The sequence below is a fragment of the Colletotrichum spaethianum genome (genome assembly GCF_022836535.1).
Source record: "Colletotrichum spaethianum MAFF 239500 DNA, contig17, whole genome shotgun sequence".
In the NCBI taxonomy this organism is placed as follows: Eukaryota; Fungi; Ascomycota; class Sordariomycetes; order Glomerellales; family Glomerellaceae; genus Colletotrichum; species Colletotrichum spaethianum.
Window position 1 is genome coordinate 104,159 of NW_026054787.1, and position 15,754 is coordinate 119,912.

The 15,754-nt window shown below is 52.1% G+C and overlaps 4 protein-coding genes across 4 annotated transcripts; 2 read left to right on the forward strand and 2 right to left on the reverse strand.

The window, feature by feature from the left end:
- Positions 1 to 93: 93 nt before the first annotated feature.
- On the reverse strand, positions 94 to 606 carry ColSpa_06836 (uncharacterized protein; the record flags this gene model as incomplete). Its single annotated transcript, XM_049273048.1, has 1 exon — positions 94 to 606. The coding sequence occupies one exon, from the start codon at positions 604 to 606 to the stop codon at positions 94 to 96; it is 513 nt and encodes a 170-aa protein (XP_049129005.1).
- Positions 607 to 10,867: 10,261 nt separating this feature from the next.
- ColSpa_06837 (uncharacterized protein) lies at positions 10,868 to 12,056 on the reverse strand (the record flags this gene model as incomplete). The annotated part of the gene is made up of 4 exons (XM_049273049.1): positions 10,868 to 11,231; positions 11,287 to 11,669; positions 11,730 to 11,797; positions 11,858 to 12,056. 4 exons carry the CDS (start codon positions 12,054 to 12,056, stop codon positions 10,868 to 10,870), a joined length of 1,014 nt encoding a protein of 337 aa, XP_049129006.1.
- Positions 12,057 to 14,560: 2,504 nt separating this feature from the next.
- ColSpa_06838 (uncharacterized protein) lies at positions 14,561 to 15,146 on the forward strand (the record flags this gene model as incomplete). The annotated part of the gene is made up of 2 exons (XM_049273050.1): positions 14,561 to 14,690; positions 14,716 to 15,146. 2 exons carry the CDS (start codon positions 14,561 to 14,563, stop codon positions 15,144 to 15,146), a joined length of 561 nt encoding a protein of 186 aa, XP_049129007.1.
- A 110-nt stretch (positions 15,147 to 15,256) lies between these two features.
- On the forward strand, positions 15,257 to 15,667 carry ColSpa_06839 (uncharacterized protein; the record flags this gene model as incomplete). Its single annotated transcript, XM_049273051.1, has 2 exons — positions 15,257 to 15,326; positions 15,399 to 15,667. 2 exons carry the CDS (start codon positions 15,257 to 15,259, stop codon positions 15,665 to 15,667), a joined length of 339 nt encoding a protein of 112 aa, XP_049129008.1.
- Between the last annotated feature and the right edge of the window lie 87 nt (positions 15,668 to 15,754).

The window sequence follows — 15,754 nt, forward strand, 5'->3', positions numbered from 1 at the left end:
CTCTGCTCTGACGCGGATTACATATCGCCTCCTAGCTGGGAGTCAGTCTCTTGGCAGGTCTTGGCGTGAGATGAGGCTGAGAATCAGGGCAACCTACTTCTTGTAGTCGGCAGCAATACCGACGTCTGCGTGCTGGAGACTGTACGCCTTGTCGAGGGAGGCTTTCCGTACCCAGGGCGGGCTGTCTGGCGAGATTGTGGGCCCGTCCCTCGTCCTACCCCATCCCCAATCCTTCTTCACGTTGTAGAAATTCAGGGCGGTGCCCCGTAGTTGGACGAAGGTGGTGTGCCAGTTTCTGTCCTCTGCTCTTTTGGTGGTGTTCTCAATCTCCATCTTCTTCACCCATACGCCCTCCAACTCAATGTCGCAAGAATAGTCCGGCAAGCTTTCCTCCGTTCCATGCTGGACGTTGGTCCTGCCGGCCAACGGTCGTCTTGGTCTGGCGTCCCGCTCGTAGGGAGGCGGCTGTGAAGGTCGTCGGAAAGGGGAAGTCATGACTTCCTGGTAGAAATAATCCTCCTCCATCGATAGTCGCCGCCGGAGAGGCGGCGGCTGGGCAGCGGTATTAGATGGTCCATTTCCGCCGTGGTGGCTGCGGGGATCCATGGGGCAGGTGAGGTTTTATATGACAGGAGTATAGCGAGCCGGCAACAGGCGACTCGTGTCAGGCCAGGACCACCAAGCGGCGGGTGGCAGCGGAGGCAGAGGCCCGTTCCCGTGCGTCTCTCTCGGGCGGATTGTCTTTGCGACGGGGGATTCACGAGTTGTGCTTGGCCTGGGGGTTATGCTGACCCGCAAATCTTCATGTTGAAGGACCTTTTGTCGGCGGCTCTGTCTTAGGGCCGCACGGGGCAGAGTAACGTAAAACAAATGCAAAGGGGCCCTAGAACGAGACCGGTAGATGAGATGAGATCGGGGGGAGTGGGTAAATCCGGCCAGGAACAAATGCGTAGTAGGTATGGAGAAGGACTGGAGCCCTCGGATGGTGTGTGATGATGAGAATTTGTGGATGAGGAAGGGAGTGAATGTACCGAGAAGCGCGGAAGCGGTGGCAATGAGCGACAGGTCCAAGTGCGCCTCGCTCCAACCACGGGGCTCTCAACGTCTGTTCGTTCGAGCTTCGCGAGACGAGCAGCAGCACCGCACAGAACGAGCAGGAGGACAGAGAGACGAGATGGGATGGAAGGTCAAGGTTGCAGTGGGTAGTCGGGAGGAGTGAAGCGAAACGGGAGGCGTCGAGTCATCGGGTGGTGCCAGCGCGAAAGAGCCGCTTAACAAGGTTGGACTGAATAGGAAGCCCGATGATGAAAGCAGTGCAACGCGGATATGAAGGAACCGATTCCCGTGCAGGGCCGAAGAAGCGCGAGAGGTTGGAGACGATGTCCGGGACCGCCCAGCAAGGGGAGCAAGCCTGTGTTGAACGACAAGGGCCGCAAGGAGAACTTGGCTCTGGGGGCGGATCTCTTGCGCATCGGACGTCGGTTCAGGCCAGGACAGGGCTTGTTGAAGAGAGCGACGGGTGGGAACACGGTTGAGTTGCTGACAAGGACGGCGTGGTATGGCGAAAGAATAGGGTAACAGAAACAGGAGGTGGGTGAAGAGCGTGTACAGTAATTGGTGTGTTCCTGGGGGCTGCGCGAGGTGTGGTGACCGACCAGAGATGGATGGACGAATGGATGGGACTCGATGGAAAGGGCGTAGAGGTGTGAGTCCAGCGAAACAGGTCACGAATGGATCAAAAGGGCGGGCATGCGCTCAAGACGGAATTCAATGGTGCTGGAAGGTGACCGGATTGTGTTTCTCGCGTCTCCAATGCGAAAAGTTTGCGTGCTACAGTCGGTGCCTGTCGGAGCTTCTGCGAGTATTGGGTGATTTGATAATGGGGAGGGAGGAGGAGAAAAGAGATGGAGGCTCGGATTCTGGCCGTGCGGCAGGCGTAGACGTAGCGATGCCCCCAGTCGAGGTCCAATAATGGGGGGAGGGGTGAGGTACGTACAGTACGTGAGATCTGCGAGATGTACTTGGCCTGCCTCGGGTGCGATCTGGCGGATTCGCGATTTCATACGAAGGCGCTTGTACGTACGAGGAGGTCAAGTTGGCGGCTGGCTGGACGAACAGCACTGGGAGGGCTTCTGCTGTGCCTGCTTAGCGGGCGAGCGGCAGCGGACAAGATGGAAGGCAGACCCTTCATGCCCGTACTGGAGGTTTCAGGCGGGCGAGGCGAGGGCAGGGCAGGCAGGTAAACGGCGACGAAAGCGGCAGAGCGAGCGGTGGTGGGATTGACAAGGAGAATGGCCGTCAAGCAATGGCAAGCGCAGACTTAGGGCGACGTCGGTGCCGATGATCGTCAAGACAAACCCTCGGCGCTCACTGGTCCACGAACAAGTCTTGGCCCCTGACTGGCCAGCGGTTCATCCGTTTGTGAAATCAAAAGGGCCCCTGCTCATGTCGAAAGCAAGAACAGCGCCGAGTGGACCGAGGCCTTTTGTCAACAAGACTAACCGCACTTGGGAGGTGAAAGACATGCGGCGACCGGGATGGCGCGGGCCCGTGGTACTTTTCAACTCGACCACACCCAGCTTGGGGCCTCCTCTGGGCCTCTGGGCCGCTGGTGATGCTACTTGCCGGCGTGCCTAAATCCAGCAGGACGGCAGGGTATCTTTTGAGTTGGGGACGGCGGACGGGTGCGGGAGTTTAATACCGATACAGATTTGCTGGGCGGCCGACTGTCACTGATGAGCCGCGGTCCTAAAAGTTTTGCAGTTTTGCCAGTGGAGTGAGTGACCTTGCCTTTCACTGTCACCTTACTTACGTGGCCTACCTATCTACAGCCAGGAAATGCCGAGTTGAAGACGCCGAGACTCGACGGGGGTAGAACAACGAGCTACCTACACTGGACGTATGAGAATCAAGCTCAAGACACAATGTATCTGATGCAAGCAAGGGCGTTCTAGATTGAACGGCATAGGCAGGAGAGTACCTACAATGACCCTAGGGCAGGAAGCTGGCCAAGGGCGTTGCAGCGTTCGAGCTTCAAAAGGGCCGGCGGGCAAAAGTCAGCACGGCAAGGCAAGGTACTTCTGTCGAGCGAGTATGGCCCCTTTGGAACCTTTGCAAGTACTCACCTTCCTTATTTTGCCGGCACGGTACCAGCCGCAGAGGTCAGCTGGATCATGGGTGCTTTCGCAAAGGCACCAATTACGGCATTACGGCACAAAAAGGCGGGGGTCTAGCCCGGCGCAGGCCCCGCCTTCCGTGCCTGCTTCTGCGTCCACTTTCCGTGCTCGAGTCGGACGCGACCCGACAAAAGAGAAAGAAGAAGGAATGCCTAACAGGACAGACGAGCACTTTTATTCGCCGAGGCGTCATTCCCTCATCGCTGTTGGCCCCTCGGTTGAGCAACCTCAATCAAGCAGGCAGGTAGTATTCAACACGTCTCATTGGACTCCTCCTCGAGGTAGTCACAGAGTTGCAATGCGGCTTCTATCTGGCAACAACAATGCTACCTATGATACTATCTCAGGTGGTTGTCCAGCAGGGGGAAGTAAGACTCTGCTCTACCGCTGCTGCATAGCGTGTCCGCGTCATTCAATTCGCAGGCCCTCTCGGAAATAAATGAAACGGAACCAGACCGAGGCTGTGACTTGCTGACCGACTGGCTGCTGTGGATAATGGAGCCCACTTCATCACTTTTTAAGGTAAATTCTAAGCTAAAAAGTCTTTGGTAGGTTACGGTTGAGGAGAGGGCGGGGGTAATCTACCTGCCATAAGGGAAAGTGCCATGAGGGAAAGTTCCAATTGTCACCGCGAGTAGGTAAACTCCTTCTCCGCATCCATCGTCACGTCCCCTCCCCGGATGCTGATTGCGAGCTTGAGACTCCTACCATAGTTGTGCTTTCTAAGCGGCAACAGCACCGCACCAGAGAGTTGTACACCACAGACTAAGACAGTTTTGTTCCCGAGGAGCCACCTGAGCGACTCCCGCCTCCAATGGGGTCCAGTTAGACGACGGAGTAGCCGTTGGCATGTCGTGGCACTAAACTCGCCATCTCACACAGCGCAACCATTACTACGAACATCCACACACACACACACACACACACACACATTCGTCTCCCGCGCCCACTGTAACACCAAGGCCAAGACGAAACAGGTCAGATATCCGCCGCCGCGCCCAGTTAGCATTCATCGTTCATTCAACATTCCTTAATACTCTGCCATCCATCCCATTGCGCAGTCAAGCATTTCTTCGTCATCCATGTCGCCACGCTCCTGTCCTTACTTTAGTGTCAAGCCGCCTGTCCCGGCCTGCCCTCTGGCTCCGCCGCTGCCGTCACCGTCTGCGATGCCTCGAAGATCTCTTGGCTCTGCACTGTAAGTCATTGGATGGCGAGAGAAATAGCACAGCGCGCGGCAACAGAATGAGCGCATTAGCCAGGCACTACACATATGGCGATCCCGTCTACAAGTGGCTTGGGCACAGATGAATCGGCCGAGGGACGGCTGTCTCCGTGGTTTGAACCCCTTCGCCCAAACGAGACAGCCCAGGGTGTACCATTAAACAACAGTAGACACGACAAAAAGCCTTGCAACTACTCAAGATATGTCACTCAAGACATGTCGACACTCGACGCCGACACCCGAACACTGCTGGCTGGCTGGACGGCTGGACGGACGGGAAAACAGGTGCGTAAACGAAACGGCAAACGGCAAACGGCAAACGCAGCGAGTGGCGGCTGGCCCGAACCAGTTGTCACCCTCGCACACTCAATTCTCTTCGCTTGGGTGCCTTTCGCCTGTTCTGGGCGGAGTGTCCGTTTGGACGTGGCAACCCTCAAAGGATCTTTTGCGAGCGGGTCCCACGCAGCCGTTCTCTTTACTCGGACTAATTAACGTAGCGTATAAACCCCCCGGTCAGCCACTTGTAATTGGTCAGCCAGCCGACAGCATTTGCGAAGCCAAGCTTCAACCGTACACAAACTGGGCAAAGGCGATCGGACTTTTGTTCAAGCCCTTCGTGAAGAGCGCATTGGGATCGCTGCCGGGTCCCTTTTGAGCGGCAAGCCATCCTCAGGTTTGGACCTGACGTTTTCCCATGGCGCCGTTTTTTAGACCATTGTCGTGCGCAACGCGTCTTCCAGACCGCAAAACGGAGCCCTCTCCGCGGCATCCGGCCTGTCAGACAGGCTCTGACCCTGTCAATCAAGTTACCCCAATCATCACGCCATGTCTACCGGGGGGGGGTGCCTTCCAAGAACCCCCCCGTTCCCCAGAAATGGCTTTGGGCCTCCAGCAGTCGTTTGCGATTCACCTGTCGCATTGTTTGTTGCCAGTGTCCTGTGAGGGTTGGCTTCGTATGTCGGGCCCCCCAAGGATTGTCACGTATTAGTGAGGTAGGACTGGTGGCCGGTCTGGTGTATGTACAACGAAGCTACAGCCCAAGCCCAGTGCCATGCCACCACACACGCGCGCCCCGAACCCGGTCGCCCGTTCCTGCTTCTAGCGGCTTCGCCCAATCTCTTGGAACTTTCTTGGAAAGCTTGAGTGGACGCCATTCCCGTACGGCGACTCGCGCCCTGCCGTCCAGCTGGCTGAACGCTCGCCCTGCCCTATGTGCATGGTCAGCTCAGGCTGTTCAACTCGTGAACAGGTCCACTATCGAAAACAAAATAGGACGTTGAGTTTTGACCGTCCGCGTGACCGGCCACCTCCTCATCAGAAAATGGCAATTTTCCAGAAGGAATGGACGGCATTGGCCAGCCCCCGTCTAGGAAGCTAGTCTCTGCACCCAGGCCGACTTACTGACCAAAACCTCCCAAATGTCCCGTCGCCTAGTCGCTGTTGTTGCGCTGATCTTTGATAATCACCGGCAGTTCCTTATCTGCTACTTTAACCCAGCTCTTTGATCGTCGTCAGCGACACCGCTTGCAATCCGCCCAAGATGGCATAACTAAGCGCGATCGGCTCGGGCCAAACCTCCTCACCCACTCACACGCTTGAAGCATGTTGCGTTACCCGGGTATACCTACGCGATGCACGAAGCGTCGTTTTTTCCAGCATCGATGACAGCATGTTGTTTAAAGACCTAGAACACCTGCCGGAGAATAATACAACCCAACTGCAGGCTTACCCCCTTCTAGAATGTCAACACCCGAGGAAGCTGGGGTTCGACGGCAAAGACGGCATCTTTGGGACGATTTTCAATTCAGGTCTGGGTACCACCTAGCCGCAAAAAATATCGATGTGACCGCCGTCTCAATCGAGAAGGTCGTATTGGAAAGATGTGTGCACAAGAGAAGACGTCTGCACAGCAGGGCTTACGGCCTTGTAACACCCGAGCCGAGCCCACTCACGAATGGCATACAAGACGAGGAGCAACTTACACAGCCTCACCGCGGGCCCCATCTGTCCAAGTGGGCTCTTCCCCTTTATCAACATGAACAGCAAACGCTTGCCAAGCTACCTAACGTTACGGATGGGAATGGGGACGGAGATGGGGAAGAGACAAAGGTCCCCCAGCCTTTTCCCCAGTCGGTCGGCCAAGCTTACAAGCCAAGACTCCAAGACTGCAAGCTGCCCGTCTACTGCTGCCGTTGCTGCCTGTACCTTGATGGTTGGAATAGAAATAAACGAACGAGCTCCGCTCGCCATGAATGTGCGTGCCTCGATAATCGCTTCCGACTTGTCGACCTGGCACATGTTGGCCCTTGGGGCTCTTGTGAAAATGGCATTATTACGTACTCTATTTCCGTGCCGAAAGGGATTGTACGGCCTGGTGGAGACAAGCGCATACTGACGGCCTACCGTCAGCGCTTGACGCCTTGGCGATGAAGCAAGGCTCGAGCTTTTCCATCGTAGACGAATTTTTGAGAATTTCCCATGGTCCCTTTGCTAGTTGGCTCTGCACGGGTGGCCCGATCATCAAGACAAACAGCGACATCGTAGCAGCGACGCTGAGGGCTTGGACCATTCCGAATGGAACCATCCGCCCAGAAACCATGCTCAAGAGGCATCCAGGGTCGTCTACACGACATCCCGTCTCCAGGTTCTTTTGTCGACTCCCTACCGGCATGGCCCGTTCAGCAGGAGATTGAAACCAGGAAATGGTAGAGTGAGCTGCTCCAATGATACCACAACGTGGTCCAGGTGCAAGCAGTGGTTAGGATTGCGTCCAACGACGTTTCCTTCGCAGGAACCTTTGTAAATTGACCACCGACGTGGGCCCTGTCGGTCGATAATACAGTGCCTCGGAACCAAGCTTAGTGAATAACGGAACAGCTTTTTCCTGTGGTCTGAGCAAGTGTTCGGGGCCCTTTGCATTGATGCCGTCTGCTGTAGATTCCTCATCATGTATGTCAAGAGGTCATCCGTCGCTTGTGAGAGGCGAGTGGCGGGCCAAGTGCTTCGCAACGCGAGTCTCAAAAAGGGTCTCAGTACCTCATCACACGCGTGGATCGACGAGACAGTTCTTAGAGATATACACTGCTAGTTCCTCGGCAGTAACCCCGGTGTTCCTTTATGTTGAACGGCAACTCCTAGGTTGCAGGATCTCCGGGTTGAAACCGTGACCGCCACGAGCGGAGCCGCAGCAAGCCTCCAGATGAGCCTCCTATTCAGCCGTAGGATCACAGCGACACTTGGCAGCAGTCGAGACTTCGGAGCTTCCATGGGGACGTGACTACTCGATGGCACATATGGAGTCCGTCAAGCTTTCTCCAGCTCGCAGAGCTCTCTGTGGCCTAGGAGATGTTGCTTCCGCTGTCTTTCGTCGGCCACGGCTCAGACTTGGCAGAGTGCACCGGATATCTAGGTGATATATACGGGCAGATTGATAGTGCTTCTATTCCGTTTGAGCGATTGGATACCCTGCTGGGCGTTGCTTAAGGACGCCTCTCTGATGATGCTTACGATGACTGGGAGACCACTTTATACCAGGGCACTGTATGGGTAGAAACATGGCTACTCCAAGGTGTTCTGCGTAGAATGCGCTTCAGAAGCAATCGACTACGGCGCCCTCTTTGCACACCGCTGCTACAAGTTCGTCGAGGTCAAAGAAAGAGACTCAGTCTCGATTCGCATTCTGCCACACTGCCCACTCCAGTTTTACGATGCGTATTTGGCATTTTTTGTCTCAATCAAGGCAAACGACACGCCTGACGAAGTTGTGATTGTTATCGGGGGTGGGCGTGTAAACTACAAGAACCCCCTAGCGCAGCCATCCTTGGTGATAACAAGACGACGTTCACCCCTATCATTTTCATCATAGAGAGCGACGAGGAGGTCAAGAGAGCCAACTGCGCGCCATTGGATGAATAGATGAGCTCGCTCAGGTGCGCCTTTAGGGTTGGTTTACCAAAGACTTAACCTCATTTTCAAGCTAAGAAACTCCCATAAAGTAACCGAATCCGCTGCGATATCTGCCATCGCCAGGTAAGAACCGCTTGGTTCAAATTCAAAGCATCTACCAGGCTTGTATATGGTATTGTCAGTGGGTGATTGAGAAGAGTTAACGTATAGAGAACACCGTACCTTCGAGAGCGATCCATATCCCGGTTTACTTTCTTTATTAAAACAAAAGGTCCTCTGGAAACCCCGACAACCAAAGAGGACCGTCTGTGAACCAGCTGAGCATGATATCGGTGTGTTGGCTGTCCTCATGTAGCAATAGCTGGCAAGTCATTGACAGAATAGGTGGCGACGTGAATTCGTAAAATCTAACAATATCCCAGGCATCTAATTTCTCCCAGGTATGAAGAGACAGAAAGTCGTGATCCGTCAAGTGTAACAACTGTGCGGTCCCAGTCGACAATGTCTTTAGGACTGAATACACAAGAATGTAGTTGCTAAGATTTACGAGCTCTAATACCGAGACCTCTGACCCCGATGGTCTCGATTTCTCGATAGTCAGCAGCAACGATGTGCCTGCCGTCTAGTGAGAAGTAAAAAATAGCCAATGCTGTCGGAACGGTACAATTCCCCAGGCACGTCGTACCCAGTAGCTGCCGGCGTGTTCCGGATGCTTGGGAATGTGGACATGAATATCTATAAACTCTCTTCTGAAGACACCGGGTCTGTTCAGCTGGCGTGTGTTATTTATCAAAAGCAAAAGTCTCTGGCAGGTTCACTGACTTTGACTTGTAGGCAATGCTTGAGGAACTCTGCGTGCTTAGACTTTCCTCCAATCCAGAATCTGCTTCTTCCGCCCAAACTATCAAGCAGATGCTCTCAAAACGACAAGTGGAATAATATAATAGACTGCTCGCAGTTGGGGTTCTCGAGATACTGAGAACGGAATGGAGGTTATTCAAGAGAGAGCTCTTTGCCTTTGACCGCGAGTGAGAACCTTCTCTAATGGAATCAGTGGGCTAAAACTTCGCCTGGGATCGTTTGAACTTGCAAACAGTGTCGGTGTCAATGAAGAGAGGTACAGAAGAGTAGAACAGTTCTGCGATATAACCGTTGCCCGGCCAATCTCGAGGCATCTGATACGATCAATGTATCTTGGCCATTTGAGTTAACATAATGGCTCCGATGCCATGCTTGGTTGTTCACTGCGACATACCGTGTAAAGCCACGTCTTAGTTAAAATCCCTGACAACGTCCTCCGAATTCCTAGTTGAGTTTGGACCTCGGGTCTGCTAGTGAAGAAGTCGCGTATTCTCACGTTTGTACATATAACAGCGGCAATCTTTACCAGGAGTCTGGAAACCATTCGTCTTCTGTTCTAGGGTGGATCTGCTACGTGGCTCTCTGCCTCAGATTCGTCCGGAGTATCAATCACCAGGACTAGCGAGGGCGTCTGAAGGCCATCTTACTCGTGCTTTGTCAGAGTCTCCAATATCAAATTGTCGAATTGGACTTCTAGAGACCTTTCGGCAAGTACGGGCTCATCCTTAATAACCTGCAGACTTAGATGCCCAAAATTGGGTGTTCTCTGAAGAAGCTATTTAGCAGTTGTAGCAACAAACAGGCCAGCGCTGTTGCATCGTGTTAAAGAACAAGCTTACAACTATACCAGGAGCATATCTAAATCCGAAATTTTTCTGTGGTGACCACTGATGAGTGATCACTAGGCTTCTCATGGTGAGCAGAGTACATATACAAAGGAGTTTTGTGTTATGAATGGTATAGTGTTAGTGTCTAGTCGATGCGTATCACTTGGTGACCATGTATGAGAGCGCATAGACAACGGAGCCAAATCAAAAGATTGTCCTCAAATGACAGGGTTGACAGTGGTTTATGTTGTTTTACCTGGCTTGAGTGCTTAGGACTCGATTGACAGGTGAATGACGAAAAAGGAAATACCGTTTGTTGAATGAATCGTCATGGAATTCGAAATTATCATCTAGCCAGAACAGCACAACACAAAGCCGGATGTCCTATAACTATTATGATCATTAAGAATGCAAGCTTTACAGGACTAGTCTTTTGTTCGGTTGTTGTGGCTTAGTTGTCGAGATTGTACCAAGCGGCATTGTTCCATAAAAGAAAAGAAAAGAAAGGCTTTGCATAACCATCTGAGTGACTATCTGTCATCTAACTGAAATATCAGTATCGATTTGCGGAGAATAAAGAAACGTCGTCAGTAAAGTAAACAAACACTACATAGTGAGGTAGACAAAGTTTACTCTCTCAATTTCTATTGGAAGCTCCGCACACAAAATGAACGCCGCGACTACCGTTCTAACTTTTTACTTCATTTTATTTCCATTTCTTGTTCTTGTAATAGTAATACACCTTTGACGCCTTGACGTCACAAACCGTATAACGTATAGAAAACCCCTTAAGTATACACCAGTTGAGTATTCTGACATGGAACCAATATGCCCAATAGGTACAGCAGAATGAGAACAAAGGTCGTGTCAGGTTAATTCCATCTCTGACTCTTGCCGCTTTCAACATCCGTCAGAAGGACGAATTCTGCTTCCGATCTCTTTGGGGTAAGTCGATGAGCTAAAACACCAGAACCACTCGCTATCGCCGAGTTCGAGTTCCCGGTCCCGGAACTGGACGATGCACCGGACAACTTCGACTTGACCATCGACCATGCAGGACTCTTGGCGGAGGTACTGGAAAGGAACTTGTAGACTGCGGGCAAGGAGGCCGTGACAATGCCTGCATAGAGCTCGATCGTGCTCCAGTATGCGGCATCTACGTAGTCGTAGGTGATGTTGGTGGAGTTCGCAAAAACGACGAGGGTACGAAGACGGATGACACTTGCGATTGTAACGCTGGAGTTGGTCAGTCTTACTGGGCTGGGAAACTCGATTGAAGTGGGGCACTTACAAAATGCCCATGGAAAACACGACCATGACCATGAGCTTCTTCTCTAAGGGCATCTGCAACTGATAGAGTTGATGCAAAGGAAGGGCTAGGATAATGATGTCCAGCGCGATGTTGAAGGCCGCACTCAGCCAGCCTTGCAGGTGAACATTGTTGCAACGGCCCAAATGATCTTCTTCCAGCTGCAACCACGCATGGTTGATGGGCCAGCACTGGAATAAAGTCGCGAAGAAGAACGCAGCCGCATATGCCAGGGTGAGACCAATAGTCAACCAGATCGCCTTGCCGAGGCTGTTGTGCTGAAAGACGCGGTGTAGGAAGAAGAGAATGGAGACTTTGTTCATGGCTTGCGCGAGGAAGTAGAAAAGTTCACCGAGGAAGTAGAACTTGTATTGCGGTCAGTTGTTGATGAACAGAGCTTGAGGGGTGTAGACGGGAATACTCACAAACAGTACGTTTTCAACATTCGTGAGGGGCAAAGTCCAGATATCCTTTCCTAACCCGTTTGCAGAAACTAGGACGATTAGTATCTAATAACAAAAGCCATTTTTTCTGGATCTAAGAGGACACTTACGAGTGAAGGCAAAAACAGTTGGCGGAATTGTGAGAAGCACGCAAGCCGTAATGGTCCAGTCGTCCCAGCTGAGTTCTCGGTTGCATCCAGGTAATGCAGAGCACATCCGAAGTATGTAGACGATGAGAGCCAGGCCAAACCCCATACCCGCAACAAGAGGGGCCTTGATTGTAACGTCCCGTACAGGATAACTGCACATGGTCGCGGAGCCATTTTTGGTTTCTGCGCAAGAGTCAGAACTGTCAGCCAACTTATTCTTGGTATCGTGTTCATCTGCATGCGATAGTAGAGCACTCACTGAGGGCATCCTCGTAGTTGCATCCTTGTAAAACACAGATAGAGAGGTTTGTATTGAGTTTCTCGTTGGTACAGAGACACTCAGTGTCCGTGAGCTGACAGCCTGACGTTGGGACAAGTTCGGTCAAACAAATGAGCTATCAAAAAGAAGTGGGCGATCAGCAAACACCATCTCGACGCTAGCGGGAGATCCGCCAACCTACGGCACACTCAGGGTATAGCTTTTGAGCCATGGCCAACGCCTCTGCCTCCGAGGATGCACCTTGGGCCGTTGCGGAGGATGCCATGCAGGTCACGGCGAAGGCCGCCAGCATGCCTAAAAGCAGCTTCATGACGACCTATAAATCTGGTGAGAAATCACGGATGGAGTGGCATGTATCCCGATCTCTCTGTGAATATACACGGAGCTTGACGGGTCGATTTCGTATGAGATGACTAGCAAAACCGGATTCGCTCGCGTCTCAAAAGAAGAAGGGCGTGCTTGACGACTTAAAACCTCGTGACAATGCCTGCTATTCCTTCGCATGCCTGACTTGTTTGGTAGATGCGGCATCTGCCGTGAGCCTTGGCGTTTAGATTTTCTCCTGTCCCTGAGTTTCTTCAATCAAAAGCCAGCGAGTCATTCATATTTCTCTTCGCTGACGATCGTCTTGGATCGCCGTCAATTCATGGAATCAGAGGACTCTAAAGAGACCCGCTCAGCAGCTTGGGAGGCAGAGTGTGCCCTGCACCGGGGAGAAGTGCCGGTTCAACGGTACGCTAGACAGGCCAAATTCTGGCAGAGTGGCATGATATCCAAAGTTACTAACGTAGATCTTGAACCGACCAGTTGTTGTTGTGAAAACAGTCAGCCCCAACTGGAAGGGGACAAAATGCCTTGATCACGTAACGGACAATGGACCACAGCAGATCAGCAATTGACTTTTCCATTGCTATGCACTGTAACGGTAATAAGAGTGAGATCAACGGTTTTGTAGACCGGGGCTATCGTGACCACAGGGAGGCGGTAAGCGCCAGCTTGGACCGTCGTTCATGGCATCGAAACTCTAGGGCTATCGTTTTCCAGTTTGTACACTTTGGTTATGGGTATCCCTAGCAAAGCTTTCTCACTTGGCAAGGTTTGCCATGTTCGTTTTCCCAGGGTTACTCTTAGGTGGACCATGATTTTCCGTTAACGGAGAACATTTGGGGTGGATGGTCTGAGGCCCCCATCGGGCCCATGCCTTAATTTCATCTGGGACCCTTGCTCACAGGCACACCTCAATGTCATTGACGCATATTGAGGCCTCGGTTAGGAAAACAAACAAGTAGATCAAGGCTCCATCCCCTTCCCCATACATGAAAATGCCGGGCACTCTGGAGATAATGTCTTTATCACATCAGCATCGCTAACCAGTAGTGAGGTTTCCGAAATAAGTTCGAGAAGCGGTTGACCATCAACCCATACCTAATGTTCGGATTTGACTCTTGAGACTTTGTCTTGGCTTCACTAAGTTGCAGCTATTGGCGGTCGTCACTCCTTTGCATTTCCCAGCAAAAAAAGCTGGCTTGTCACTCGCTACTCCTGTATCCAATTTCATCCTAATTCGCGTCATCGATTATGGCCACGAAGTTTCTCTTGCTCGTCGTGACGCTCTTTGCAGCTGCCCATGCGGCGTGAGTACACATAATGAATCTTACGGCTGGTACTCGTACCATACGGACTTAGTGTTTACTACTAGTCTGCATCAATCAGTGTCGACCAAATTCTCGGCCAGACTCTCAATTTCCACGGGACCTTCAGATAGCTTAACATACAATTATGTATGCACATCTCGACGTTCGCCTGGTCATGGTCGGCTTCATTGTTTTGCTCATTCACGTTGAGGAGGATCGAGGAGAGGATCCGGTATTTCAGGTACCAGTCTTGCACGTTTTGGCATCACGGCACATTTCGACATCACAGCATGAACCAATCTCATGGGACTATCGATAACCACAACTCAGACCCCAAGCAAGCTAAGAGAGACAGCAAAATGTCTTACCGAAAGCCTGACGGGGAGATATATTTTGGTCTCGACCCACGCCAAGGTTCTGAGCCGTTGGGCACCTTGCACCCTCGTGTCGGTGGCCTTGGCGGTTGTTCCCAGCTAAACCTCCTTGGTCTTGGCTTCTGTACTATTGACCAACAATCTCCAAAGCACAATGCTCTGACTACTATCTTGCCGCAAAACAATTAGTGGGATGACATTGGAACTATCACCGGTGACACTTGGTGGGAAGTGAGAATCTGACCGACTCGTGATTAATGTCTAAGAAAAATACCGACTATGGAGGAGAAAGGTTTCCAAAATGCGAGAGTATGTAACAAAAAGCTTGAGAAGTGCCGCTGTCTCCCTCGAGGCCTTGGTAGCTCAGTCCATGGCCATGACGGCTGTGCTCGAAGCCCAGACAACTCCCCCCATCCTGATCGTCGAGGACCGGAAGGTGTTGCCTTTAGTCCTTGCCGCTGCCACCGCCATGGTCAAGTCTTTCATCGGCAAGGTGGTTAGCACCCGTCGGCGGTCTCCTCGACATTGTAGCCTTTTATGTCAACAATGACTCGCCCGACCGTGACAATGGAGAAACATCTTACCAATTCTCCCTCTTGATGAAAGATAACTCTTTCATCAGCTTGGCCCCCCGCGATTTCATCTTTGACATTGTCCCCCCCACCAACGACAATGGATCCAGTAAGTATGAGTTGGACGTGGCCCTCAACACTCTTGTGACTAAGATCAACTTTGAAGAGACAAATGGAAAGCCTAAGACCCCCGAGTTTAAATACATCGTGGGAAAGAGCATCTACCATGTCAACCCTCGCACTACTAAGGAGGGCGGTGGTGTTCCGGGACGTGTGTTTGCTAGTAAAGAGGTACTCATCTCAGCCGGTACTTCCAACACTCCGCAGTTTCTCAAGCTAAGTGGTGTCGGCCCCGCTTCGGAAAATTTTAATCGTTCGATATCCCTGTAATCGAAAACCAACCTGGCGTTGGCGTCAACATTCAAGATCGCTACGACTTAGAAATCTTGGGATAGGCCCCCACTAACTTCACTCTGCTCGAAAAATGTACCTTCCTAGATATGAATGATACCCGCGATAGCGAGGATCCCTGCTTTGAACAGTGGCAAACCGGTATCAGCGGTCTCAAGGGTGGCTATACGACCAACCCGCATCGCACTCGGATACTGTAACACTCGTCGGTGGCGGAGAACGGCGATCCAGGCCTTTTCTTGGGCGGCGTGCCAGCATACTTCAACGGTCACTTCCCGAACTACTCAGAGCATACTTTGGCTGACTTGAGTGTCTGGACATGGCTGAACCTCAAGGGTCACAGCCGCAATAACGCTGGCGTGGTGAATCTAAAGAGCAACAACCCGCGCGAAACACCTAACATCATCTTCCACGCCTTGTTCGAGGGCGTCGGCGACGGAGAGGACCTTCAGGCAGTAAACGAGGATATGAAATACGGCATCGAGGCAATTGAAAACTGATCCCGCTTGATGGTATCTTTGAGCGTATATGGCAGCCCAGGGAGATCTCTTCCGAGACTGACCTCGAACGGTTTGCCAAAGACGAGG